This window comes from Crinia signifera, chromosome 5 (genome assembly GCF_055691185.1).
Source record: "Crinia signifera chromosome 5, ASM5569118v1, whole genome shotgun sequence".
NCBI classification, from domain to species: Eukaryota; Metazoa; Chordata; class Amphibia; order Anura; family Myobatrachidae; genus Crinia; species Crinia signifera.
In genome coordinates, this window is record NC_139221.1 from 235,107,133 (window position 1) to 235,121,098 (window position 13,966).

Below are 13,966 nucleotides of genomic sequence, written 5' to 3' on the forward strand. Positions count from 1 at the left end.
CAACTTGGCTTTTTCAGTGTAAAACAAACATTGCTAAGACTTAAGAGAATGTAAAAGGAAACTTGAAGTCAAGACAAAAGACATTTTAAGGCTCTGTCCCCAATCTTGAATCTTATTAAAAAATCTGTGAGGATCTCAAATGAAATACATACGGTGACCAGTGGACAGGATGCTGGCGGTCAGATTACTGACCCCATCATCCTGATAAAGGGAATAACGATAGCGGTCCAGTACATTCCACTTGCCGCCCCCCCCCCCCCCCCCCAACCCTCATTCTCTGCTTCCTAACCCTCCATACCTGCAGGGAATATAAAATATAAAATACTGGAGGTTTCCAAGGCGCAGAAAAAAACAGAAGAGCAGCTCAATATAACCAAAAAACTTGTTCAACCAAAACAAGTAAGACAATAAAATACAGGAAAGGTAAGGATATAATTCAAGCGCTGTCTGTATGTGTTCTCTTCACTTCTCCCGTTCTCATAGGTCGATATGTGAAAATAAAGAAAAAGAACAAAATGTGTGGGACTGTATTTTTCGTTTCAGAACATGCAAAGGGAATAGAAGTGGAACGTACCACACTCACAAAAAGAGTGTGTATTTAAAACTCATAAAGGTATCTTTTTTGGTGATTAAATAGCCTTCACCAAAATCCACCCGGGTGTCCAGAAAGCCAGCCAACGCGTTTCGATTACAAATCTTTTTCAAGGCTCTTGAAAAAGATTTGTAATCGAAACGCGTTGGCTGGCTTTCTGGATCTGCACAACCCCTTTTAACTTTTGGACCATCTTGTGTTTATGCTGGACATTGAAACAAAGGTACTGGGAGTTTACTCACCGACATCTTTAAACTTATCCGGAGAGTTTTTGATGTATATTTAGTGTATGTTCTATCAAACATCAATCACCCACCTTTGGATTTTTTTCTCCAGTGTACCTATGGTCAGAGTGTATTTTTAATAATTTTTTTGTTTGGCAATAAAAATAATTTTTTCAAGCTAAAGAAACCCAGATGTGCTTTGAAAATTCCTGCCAATTGTGAGTTATCGGTACGCTTGCTTTTAAAAGAAACCATTATGTATTGCAACATTTTGATCGTGTGAGTGAAAATGTACGCCTAATCTAATCCTATTGGACACCCGGGTGGATTTTGGTGAAGGCTATTTAATCACCAAAAAAAGATACCTTTATGAGTTTTAAATACACACTCTTTTTGTGAGTGTGGTACGTTCCACTTCTATTCCCTTTGCATGTTCTGAAACGAAAAATACAGTCCCACACATTTTGTTCTTTTTCTTTATTTTCACATATCGACCTATGAGAACAGGAGAAGTGAAGAGAACACATACAGACAGCGCTTGAATTATATCCTTACCTTTCCTCCATACCTGCAGCCTAAACCTAACAGAGAGATGAAACTAGGATTTTAATCACCTGGGGTAAGGCAGTAATTTGTCTCCACTCTGTCTCACCCACACCCCTGTCTTGTAGGAGTACCCCATCCACCACCTCGGGCATGCAACCTATTTGACACCCCCCCCCCCACCACCCCCAGTTGTGGCCCTGCCTAACCCTCACCCTGCAGCCTACTTCTAAGTCCCCCACTAGTGCCTAAACCTATCCCCCACCCCTCAGCTAACCTACCCCACATACTTACGATTGGGATGCTGGTAGTCAGGATTCTGGCATTGCCATCTTCATCAATGTTGGGATTCCAGTGACAGTCTTCTGCCTGTGAGTTGGGGTTCAGGGGTCAGTATTCGGACTGCCTGAATCCCAACAGCTGGGATGTTAACCGCATCCCCCTCAAAAATTAAATGCATTAAACAAAGCCTAAACTTAATTCTGAGGCAGAAGTGATCTGCATGGATCAAGTGTGATATCCACCATAGGAGGTGTTACAGAGAACCATGTATTAAAATTTCAGAAATACGTACATTTATAGGTTGTGTTACAATAGCTTTAGTTGACACAGAGATTTAAACATTGCATTGAACTGTAGGCGAATATATAAAATATAATATTATCTATTAATGTGCATACTATAAGCAAAGTTACAGGCTTTTGCCAATGTATGTCATTGGTTTTATTCTATTACACATTTCCTATCTGGAAAATAAACTTGTAAGAGATAGATAAAAATGGTTGCAGCAAACTTAGTTGAAGCATATATGACCTGATTCATGTTTGTAAATAAAGCTATAATTCATGCAACTGGGCAATACCATAATGCACTGCAGGTGGGGCAGATGTGACTTGTGCAGAGAGAGTTCAATTTTGTTCAAATATAACCCAACCAGATCTAAACCATCAATTAGCCCGAAATACAAAAAATGGTTAAGAATATTGCACCTCAAGACGATGGAGGCTGAGAGACACAGAGTGAGGGGGGCAAGAGAGAGAGACAGAGTGAGGAGGGATAGGGACTGAGAGACACAGAATAAAGGGGAGGCAGACAGACACAGAGCGAGGAGGAGGCAGGAGGAAGGAGTTCTGGGGCGACAGGGTGATCCTGTTTTGAGTGGCCATGCCCCCTTGTTACGTATGACCAAAACACTTGTGCTGTGTGGCCATGCCCATTTTTCACTACTTGCACCACTGGTGATTATAAAACAAGATTGGAACCAACCACAAATAAGAGTAAATGACGACCAATGGGGACTGTCACATTTTATGCCTAGAGGAATGTTTCTTTTTATCCTGACACATGTCCTATTCAACCAACATTATGCCGTACTAGAATCCCCACTATTCTTATCTAGTGATGAATTAGGCACAAATGTATTTGTCTATCATTAATGATCATCCCTCACCATATAGAAATAGCCCTTTGTAGCTCTCCTACTTCATATGCTACATGGGATTAGCTTTCATTTTTAAATGAAGTTATGTTACTTATATAGACTTTATAGGGTCCATGCAACAAAGCTATTCATTCTGCAAGAGTACACTGTGTAAACAACACTATATGTTGGCCATTATTTGCACTCCACTCTCTCATGTTTGCTGTGCTATTATATGTCTGCAGACCTTGTGCAAACATTGGCTGTAGTAGAAGAGGGGAGTCAGTGCTTATAATGAAAATACAATTCTGCGGAGTTTTATACCACTTTTACACCAGAATACCGGGTAGGACCCGGGAAATCGAACACGGGAAATTGCCAGGGCATGCCCTGCCTCAGACCCCATTTACACTGCAATTCAATCCGGGTTATTCCCGGGTAAGGCCCTTTCACACTGAAAATGGATCAGCCCTGTCTTTCCTTGCTGGTGTCATTAAAAATGGACCTTTGGGCTGTTTGAGATGAGGTCACAAGAAAGGGAAAAGGGAGGGGTGGGTTCTGCTCCCAGCATTGCAGCAAAGATGGCAGACGGAGTAGCTGTGTAGCAGTTTGTGCTGTACTTTTCAGCAATTGAGAGTTTGAAGCAGCTTCTCACCCTGTGCTACTTGCTTCACACTTGGAGGAGGAGAGCACAATTCTTGGCTGAGAGGTCTAGATCTCGATAGATAGATCTAGATAGAGGTCTAGAGCGTGGTAACGCTGCTGCTGTGCTGCTACATGCGCCCTGTGCGGGTCTCCAGCAGATGACATCATCTGCCAGAGCCGCAGAAGCACCAATCAGCTCTTCGCGCCCCTCTACCCACCAAATAACCCGGATAATTACCATTTACACCACCCTGAGCCCCGGATAAGCCCGTGTCCGACCCTGAACATTTGCCGGGTCAGATTCCCGGGGAACAGTACCCGTGTTATATTTTTTCAGCCCATTTACACCATGCCCTGCCCCAGACTGGAGCGGCAATATCCCGGGTCCAACCTCTGGTGTAAAAGGGGTATTAAGGCCCCCATACACTAGCCGATTTTGGTCAGATTTCGGCCAGATCAGTCGGATCTGGCCGAAATCGGACCAAAATCGGCTAGTTTTGATGTCCCCTCAGATCCGATCTGCGTCGGGTGGTCGGACCTGCTGCACGTCCGACCACCCGACTTGGGACCTAGTGGGGCGGTGCGGCGGTGGAGGGAGCAGGGGGGCTGGGGGGGCTGCGGGGGACACAGGCGGCATAGAGCCGGGCAGGGGGAGCCGGGAGCTGTCAGTACTGAATAAAAAAAAAAAGCCCATACAATGAATGGGCGGCCTGTGATTGGCTGAGTGCTCTCAGCCAGTCAGCAATTGGCTGAGAGAGCGCTCAGCCAATCACAGGCTGCCCATTCATTGCATAGGCTTTTTTTTCTAGCACTGGCAGCTCCCGGCTCCCTCTATGCCGCCTGTGTCCCCCGCAGCGTCCCCAGCCCCCCCTGCTCCCACCAGCAGCCCTGCTCTGTAGCCCCCCCCCCCCTGCTCCCCGTGTTTTTTACATGTGATAAATCGAGACGAGACATGCCAATCTAATCAAGCTCCCCCGGGGAGCAGCCGGGGAAGCTCAGGGGGAAGTCAGGGGCGACTTGTATGTATGGGGGCCATTAGAGTACAGATAGATCCATCCTCATCTAGCCCTTTAATAGGATTACTCTGCTAATCCCCTACTGCAGGGGTCCTCAAACTACGGCCCGCGGGCCAGATACGGCCCGCTGAGGACTTTTATCCGGCCCGCCTGGTTTGTCGCTGCTCAAGCGGCAATCACTCTCACTTGCCTTACTTGTTGGGAGGATGGACGCCGGGCAGGCTGGCTGGCAAATGGACGGGCGGGGGAGTGGCCTGGGACGTCAGGGGAAGCAGCAGTGTCTGCTGGTCCGTCCTGTCTCCCTGCATAAGCTTCTCCTATGTGTGTGACGTCATCACGTCACACGCTGCGGCTGCAGAGAGGAGAGTAGCTTACAGAATCCGGAGAGAGGAGCCGGACGAGAAGCCAGCAGGGAGGGAGCAGTGGCACTGACTGAGCAGACACTGACTGTGTCCCAGTCCGCACACAGTCTACTCTTGACTGTGTTCTTATTGTTAGAGGTGCGTTTTTTTTTATACTAACATATTTAAAATGATATATATATATATATATATATGTATATACATGTGTGTATATATATATATATATATATATATATATATATATATGTACACCACTCAGCATGCACTGTACATCCCCCTCCCCTGTCTGTTGTGGTGGCTGCCGTTACTGTGTACAATTGTACACAGTAACGGCAGCCACCACAACAGACAGGGGCGGGGGATGTACAGTGCATGCTGCGCAGTGTACATATATATATATATATATATATATATATATATATATATATTATTGATTCGATACAACCCTCCTGCGTTCGCCTTTCTGTTTAAAAAAAATGGCCATACACACCCAAGTCCGGCCCTCCAACAGTCTCAGGGACAGTGAATTGGCCCCCGATTTAAAAAGTTTGAGGACCCCTGCCCTACTGTATTGTGCTATGTATTGTATTGCTGCTGAGAACAATAGGATAGCCATGGCTAGCCATGGTGAGCCACAACCTAAGGAAGAGAGGGGCTCCATATGTCAAAGGAGGTGTTATGTAGTAGACCAGGAGTCCTCAAACCATTTTGCTCTGGGACCCCATTAGACAATAAAAATAGTGACAGGACCCCAGCAAGTTACTGCAGAAGGTTATCACATCACATGTGTAGTCAGCAGACAGCACATACATGGCAGCATTGTGGGAGAACAAAATGATGGCATGAGTCTAAAATAACAGACAATGCAACAGATTTCTCAGACTCCTTGAATCACTGACTGAGATTAGAAAAGTCATCAGCCTGATGGTCAGCAACATGGAGTCGCGACCCCATGATAAGAAGGTCAGGACCCACAGTTTGAGAACCGCTGTAGTACACTAATAAGAGGCCGGACATGATCGCTGCTGTGCAAATTCGTAGAGCAGCTGTTTATCGATACACAGCACATGCATAAGGGCCACAATGTGAGTGTGGAACACCTGCTTTTTTCCTGCACTAGCCATTTACAAGGTGATTGATGGAAGTCGGCGTCTGGGGCTGGTAACTGGCTGTTTAATGGGAGTGCCCAAAAAAATGAAGGCATGCTTAGGATAACGCAGGCATGTTTTAGGCTCCAGCCTCGATCAGCCTGAAATCATCGCAGCCATTAAGTAAGTCCTTGAGTACTCTGAGCCTGCGATGAGTGGTTGCCAGTGGAAAAGTCATTTGATGGTGAGCGTCTAATGGATTTTGACATTTTCACTCGACTGCGAAGTTTTCGCTAGCTGTACACATCTATACATCAATGAACACTAATTCACCAGGCAGTATTCACTAATTCATTATAGAGGGTGGCTTCTATCTTTTTAGCTGGCTGTTGCTAATTTGCTCAGCAGCAATCAGGTCTGAATCGGGCCCCAGGTGTGGTGTCTACATGTTTGTATGTCCTATTTGCAGTGGTCACATTTTATTTGTTAAATTTAGCAAGTAAAGGTGCAGAAATATGTAACATTTAATGGGCAGAAGTAGAACGAAAAGTATGCCTTTCTACAGAGCATATATTGGGTATTTGTTCCAGGTGTGCCCTGATGATGGTTAACAAACTATGGGCAGTCCATCTGCAAAAAATACGTACATATTGGTGAAGGTACCCGCTTAGTAATGCAGGAGAACCTCTGACTTGTTGGAAGGGGAGCGCTCCACTCTGTCTCCCTTCTGTGTATATGTTGGGAACCACATGCTGCAACCTCTGGGTGCCGGATGGGTTCCCGACAGTCGTTTACCCAACGTCGGGATCCCGACTGTCAAAATGCCGACAGCCGGGTGCCCGACGGCCACCCGCTATTTTCCCTCGTGGGGGTCCACCCCGCAAGGGGCTTTTTTGCGCTCGCCATGCTGTCTGACTCCGGGCAGTCGGGATCCCGATGTCGGGATAATAACTGTCGGGATCCCGACTGTCGGAGTCCCATACCACACCCGCAACCTCTGACCCAGATCACAAGTGTGCTTCTGTGCATGTGCGACATCTATCCACATCTTCTATGTCTGTCCTGCTAAGGAATAACCCCTGAGCATATATATATACCAGAGACTGTGCTACACAGTGCAGGCACAACAAACCCCATTATGTTGCCACCGATTCCAAGAAAGGATCCACTTCCGCTATATATAGGTGTTCTACACCATCTATGAAACTATGGCCCTCCAGCTGTTGTGAAACTACAAGTCCCATCATGCCTTGCCACAAGTTTGCTATAGTCTCCCCGTGCTTGCGTGGGTTTACTCCGGGTACTCCGGTTACCTCCCACAATCCAAAAATATACTGGTAGGTTATTTGGTTTCTAACCTTAGTATGTCTGTGTGTGTGTGTGTGTGTACACATGTGGTAAGGAATATAGATTGTACAGATGCAGCACCATGAATCGGCAGATCTGACTGGGATGGAGTGCCCAGTCATTTGGCAGCGGGGAGCGGAAACCCTGCCCGTCTCCACTAGGGTTAGGGGGGTGTGGGCAGCGACTGGGGAGCTCCGTCGGAAGGGGAGGAGATTCCATCGCCCCGGCAAGATGAGCTGTAAGCTCCACTGGGGCAGGGACTGATGTGAATGTTCACATATTCTCAGTGAAGCGCAGCGGAATATGTGAGGGCTGTATAAGAAACTGTTAATAAATAAAATGATGTTAACCCTGTGTTATTCTCCTTCCTGTTATTTTCCTGGTAATAAATAAGCCTGGTTAGGTGTGGACTGACACCTACCAACACTGTGGGTTCTGCTGTTCAGGCTGGTGAGTATAGGCGTGCGCACAGGGGGTGCCAGGGGTGCACAGGCACCTCCTAATGACAGGCATTCCTCGCACGATTGCAGCAAGGTCCGACATCACAGAATAGCATTAGGATACACTACATCGTAGTTAGGACCCTGGCTGCCTGTAGGGGGAGCTGAAGTGCACAGAAAGCTACTCCCAGGCATTACTGAAACAGTGCTGGCCCGAAGCGAGTGGCCGGGTGAGGAGTGAGGACTTCCTGGTTTTTGAAATGTGCTGCAGGTGAGCTGGAACAGGGGGGTTTGTATGTTATTGAGCAGGCTATGACTTTGTTTTAGAGGGGGAGGGGGATGGTATAAAACATTATAAAATATTGGTCTAATAATGCTGGCTGCTTATTTTTGCTATATCATAAAGGTGTGTGTTTATCAGCTTTATGTAAGTATACAGTGTGTGTGCATAGGGGGGCTGTGTATATGTATACTATGTGTGTGGGAGGGGGCTCTGTGTATACTACAGTACATTGTGTGTGTGCATGCTGTGCCTGTATCATACCTCCCAACAGTCCCGATATCAGGGCCTGTCCCGCTGTCCCACCCGCGGGCGGCAGTGTCCCGCGGTGAGGGGGGGCTGTTGGGAGTCCCCCCTGTCGGCTGCTAAGCAGCGGGAAATAAACGCTGTGCGCATGCGCACAGCGTCTATTCCCGCAGCCAGGGGGCTGGGGGCATGGCTAGAGGCTCACAGAGCCTCTGGGTCATGCCCCCATAGCGGCAAAATGGGGGCGTGGCCTCGCGGGAGAGCCGCGAGTATAGGCCACGCCCCCGAAATTAGCCCCCCTCCCCCCGAAATTTTCGGCGCGCAGCAGCTGCGTCCCGCATCGAGGAGCTCGGCAGAAGTTGGGAGGTATGCTGTATGTAGACTATGTCTGTATATATGTGTGGGCTGTGTATATCTGTATATGTATACTGTGTACAGTATGTGTGTGTGTATATATATATATAAATAAAAAGTATATATTTTGTGTGCATACTGTAGGGGGGGCTATATATATATATATATATATATACTATGTGTGTGGGGGCTCTGTGTGTATACTACATCTGTATGTGTGCAGGATGTGTGTGTGTATGTGGGTGCGCAAAGGGGGGCTGTGCATATGTATACTGTGTGTGTGTGGGGCTCTGTATGTATGTGTGTGTGTGTGTGTGTGCATGCATAGAGGGCTGTGTATATGTATACTATGTGTGCGGGCGAACATTTGCCCCTGGGTACATGTGTCCCGGGTGTGTTGCAGCCTCCTTCCCTTTTGAGCCGCTGGCTGGATGCTGCCTGCCACTGACAAGTAAAGTAGCTTCAGTGTGCGGCATGCGGCAACCGGCCAGCGGCTCAAAAGAAAAGGAGGCTGCGGCTCCGGTGGGCATCTTATAAGAAGAGCACCCAGCACTACCCAGAAGTGCGGATTCACGGGAGCGCTGGCGTGCAGTGCCACCGGGAATGAGCATGAAACTCCCCTTGTCAACGAGCATTTAACCACCCCCTTCCCAGGGAGCATGAAACCCATGGTAAGGAGCATGTGACTCCTGGCAAAGAACATTACACACCCCTTCCCCCCATGGCATAATCTGTAATGGCCATCACAGTCTGAGGCGTACTGTGTAAGGGGCATCACGGTGCGAGGCGTAACGTGTAAGGGGCATCACGGTGTGAGGCGTAACGTGTAAGGGGCATCACAGTCTGAGGCGTAACGTGTAAGGGGCATCACGGTGTGAGGCGTAACGTGTAAGGGGCATTACGGTGTGAGGCGTAACATGTAATGGGCATCAGACCTATATGTTTATATACTGCATAGAAACGGTTCATTTCTTTTGACTCAATTATTTGGTTAAACAAGTAATATAAATCTATACAAACCACCAGTGAGGTTTGCGATAACCAAAAATAATGTGTAATTAAAGTGTATTGTCCGTCACTCACCTTTCCAGAATCATCTGCAGGCCGCGCAGGCTGCGTGGATGGATGGGCACTCTCCGATTCAGCAGCTTGGTACAGAAGGTGTCTAGCAGAGAGTAGTGCTCTTCCATGGTCAACATCGGCTGCAACTCCTCGATGTGCACTATTTCTAGGCCGCCAAGGATATGGCTGACCCGCTCTTGCAGCAGCAATAACTTTCTTTGCAGGAGGTAATAATTGGGTAATCTTTCAAAAAGCTAATTCAGCAGAAAACAAAAAAAGAATTTAAAGTAAATGTGAACCTTTCATAAATCTCTATTGTGGACAACCCCTGCCCCCACCCCATGAGGCATTATAGGAACGGACCTGGACATTAAGCAAACATTTCTATCACAGTATTTGGACTGTTTTACCATATATGCTCTCTGCACTGAAATTATCTTCTTTTTATCAAAATATTCTATATCATATGAAATGTTACTTTTTAGACCTTATAATCAGTATAGCCTACACACAGTATAACCACTTCCCACTTTTGTATTCAGGATATCCCCCTGGCGCAGGGGTATTCAACTATTTTGGCTGGGGGGCCACTTAACACTTCCAGTAAATAGTCAAGGGCCGCACACAAAATATCTTGTATATACAATACCCATCACGAAAAATGTAATTTATACAGATGTGTGTGTATGTATGTAAGTACTGTATATATATATATATATATATATATATATATATATATATATATATATATATATATATGTGCGTAAACACCAACAATAGTGTCTTCAGCGCCCTATACTGTGTGATGTCATAAACAATAATCAAAACTAATAAATGAGTATAAAAACAAAGAACACTTGTAGCTTCTTGTTTCTTGTGGAATGATTTTTTTATTTTCACAGAGCTTTAAAACAGAACCCAACACGTTTCGTCTCACTTGGAGACTTCATCAGGGGTTTTTTCTCTTCTATACATTAAACGCCCAATTAGGCTCTGAAAAATAGTTGTTCTACTGGTCGAAGAAAAGACTAGACTTAGTCCTCTATAGTGGTGTATACCTTGGTTTATTATAATAAGACGAAAGACACGTCTTTGGGTGCTGCTGCACCTGTATATTGAAGACTCAATAAAACGTTTAGCCGTTCCAGTACTTAAAGATATTTACAGTCCCAATAGACACTTTGTTATTTTCCAACCAACTTTTCAATGTATAAATTCGGCAGAACCAAGCGGAATTGAGAAATATTCTCTATTGTTCTCCTGAGTGTGTGTGCTCTCTGAGGTCCAGCTAGCAAGTGCACATATATATGTGCGTGTGTAACACTGTGTGTGTATATATATATATATATATATATATATATATATATATATATATATATATATATATATATATATATATATATATACAGTCTCCTGGGAGCAGCACAGCCGGCAAAATACAGGATACTTTTGGAAGGGTGCCTGCCAGGGATCCTTGAAGCCAGGGATCTCACAATACACAGCGCGTATGGAGGCACTCCAATAACCAGACACTGACACAGGTCAAATAGCGTTACGTTTCGAGGTTTATTACCTCTTCATCAGTCTGATGAAGAGGTAATAAACCTCGAAACGTAACGCTATTTGACCTGTGTCAGTGTCTGGTTATTGGAGTGCCTCCATACGCGCTGTATATATATATATATATATATATATATATATATATATATATATATATATATATATATATATATATACAGCGGGTGGTGCTCCGGCTCAACTGGGACCCCCATGGGGATAATCTGCTCTGGTGCCTTCCTAATGGGAATAATCCATATGCACAGTCGAAATGAATAGGCGTCACTCAGAGACTTGATAATCAGGAAAAAGTGTATTCAGTACACAAGAGTGGATCTACGTTTCGGGGACGTGCTCCCCTTCGTCAGGATACAAATAACGTGTACAATAAGCATTTAAATAGTGTCTTACCTGTCAGGGACAGATCACCTCCCCGCCCCACGGCAACGCCGCCCGCGGCTCCGTCTCGTCTCTCCGCTTCCGCTTCCGGTCCTGGGTGACGTCGGTGACCCCGGCGGCGCTGTCATGGCAACTAGGGACGAATCACATACCCCGATTAGTTGTTGTGTAAACAAAACAAGTGCATAACAAGAGGGAACTCTAAAACGATAGAGATCGCGTGCACACAAGTGAAAAGCGTAACAAAACAAATCAACTAATGTTCCGGACTTAAATGTTGGTGAACAATATTGCGTGCATACATAAAATTAGCCAAAGCTGGCTATACGTAAAAAATGATTAAAAGCACCAGACGGCACTCTGCTGGCAGAGGGCCAGGTAGCAGCATAATGTACATATGTGCACACCAACATTTTAGTGTGCTAACATGGCTATTTAGCCTTCATACAACAATGCAGCGCAGAAATACACAGGTAAATCAAGACATGAGCGATAAACTGAATGGCAGAATCATAAAAAATGTATGAGACCAGATGAATCATTTAACCCTTTTGGGCGCAGGGTGTCCAGACGGAAAATCCATCTGGACTCGAGTTGTAATAATTTTTTAGAGCGATCCCCGCCCCTAGCTGATGCGGGTACATGGTCTATTATTTTATGTTTAAGGGTGGCCATCCCATGCCTAGCTTCGGAGAAATGCCTGGCTACAGGTTGATCTCCTGTGCCATTCTGTAACGCCGTTCTAATGGCCAAGCGATGTTGCGCCATGCGGGTCTTAAAAGCACAGTCCGTTTTGCCTATGTAATAAAGCCCACAAGGGCAAATTATTGCATAGACGACGTACTTAGTGCTACATGTGAGGGGCCATTTAATGGGGAATTTTTTCCCAGATGCTGGGTGACAAATAAAGTCCCCTGTGGCCATGTAGTTACATGTAGTGCAGCCCAGACATTTAAAACAACCATTTTTCTTAGATAGAAAATTCCTGGTGTTAGGCTTTGTTTCACTGATGGTGGTTTTAACTAAGTAATCCCGAATACTTTTGCCCCTGGTGTAGCTGGGCATAAGTCGGACATGCTTAAGGGTTTTCAGGTCTGGGTCACTGGTGATGATGGGCCAAAGCTCTTTGGCCTTTTTGGTGGTAAAATTGGTGTTGGGATTATGGGCATTAACCCATGGAAAAATCTGTTCAGTTGGTTCTTTAGTGGGCCTGTCTTGTAACAGAACATCCCCAGGCACAGCTTCTGCCCGTCTTCTAGCTGAGGCTAGTGCCTGGGTGGGGTACCCTCTGTTTACAAATTTTTGGGTCATAAGGTCCAGCTGTACATTTCTTTCTGCAATTTCACTGTTGGACCTGCATACTCTAAGGTACTGGGAGTAAGGCAGTCCCCTGGTTGTGGAAACCGGGTGGAAACTGTTGTACCTAAGCATAGTGTTTCTGTCTGTAGGTTTGGAATACAGGCATGTGGTAATTTTGCCAGCCTTTAGAATGATTCGTAGATCCAAAAAACAGACCTCAGAAACACTATGTGTGAGTGTGAGTTTAACAGGGTGGTCTGACTGGTTTTGTGCGTTGACTATATCAACCAAAATTTCACTGCCCTTTGACCAAATGAGGAATAGGTCGTCTATATAGCGAACATATTGTGTAATCCCTTCTGCAACTGTAGGGTCCTGAAAGAAAATTTCCCTCTCAACTTGCCACATATATGAGTTTGCCAGGGACGGCGCCACTGGGGAACCTATGGCACAGCCGATGAGCTGTAAATAAAACCGGCCGTTAAACAAGAAATAATTATTTTTGAGGGTAAATTCTAGCAAAGTAAGAAAAAATGTAATATCTGGGCCCACGTATGCAGTATTGCCTACCAACAATTGTTTAACCGCCTCTAGTCCAGCTGTATGGGGGATGCATGTATAAAGATTAGATACATCTAGAGTGGCCAACACAGCATTATTCCCAACAGGGGGGCTTACTGCAAACTTTTGCAGGAGCGCCCTAGAATCTTTCAGATGGGTGGCAGTTCTTTGGATGCAGGGCTGCAAAAAAGAGTCCAGGTAGACAGCGACCGGTTCACACAGAGACCCCCTGGCTGAGATGATAGGCCGGCCAGGAGGCCTCTGCGTGTCTTTATGTATCTTGGGGATACTGTAAAACACCGGTACAACCGGGTGTTCAACCAGTAGAGCCCTGTGAGTTTCTGCTGAGATGATTTGATCATCAACTGCTTGCTGGAGTATACGGTTTAGTGTCCGCTGGTATTCCCCGGTGGGGTCCTGTGTCAAGCAGCGATATGTGGCAGAGTCACTCAGTAGACGGTCGCACTCACGGATGTAATCTGTGGTATTTAGCACCACCACGCCACCTCCTTTGTCCGCGCTGCGGATCGT

At 45.8% G+C, this 13,966-nt stretch overlaps 1 protein-coding gene across 3 annotated transcripts in view; it reads right to left on the reverse strand.

Annotated features, from left to right (window-relative positions):
• The window catches only part of TCAIM (T cell activation inhibitor, mitochondrial), a 62,860-nt gene that overhangs the window by 7,408 nt on the left and 41,486 nt on the right, over nucleotides 1-13,966 (reverse strand). For all 3 annotated transcript variants that reach the window (XM_083188670.1, XM_083188667.1, XM_083188668.1), the window contains exon 9: nucleotides 9,641-9,873. In XM_083188670.1, coding sequence (XP_083044796.1) covers nucleotides 9,641-9,873 — 233 coding nt within the window. The remainder of the gene's footprint in view (nucleotides 1-9,640; nucleotides 9,874-13,966) is intronic.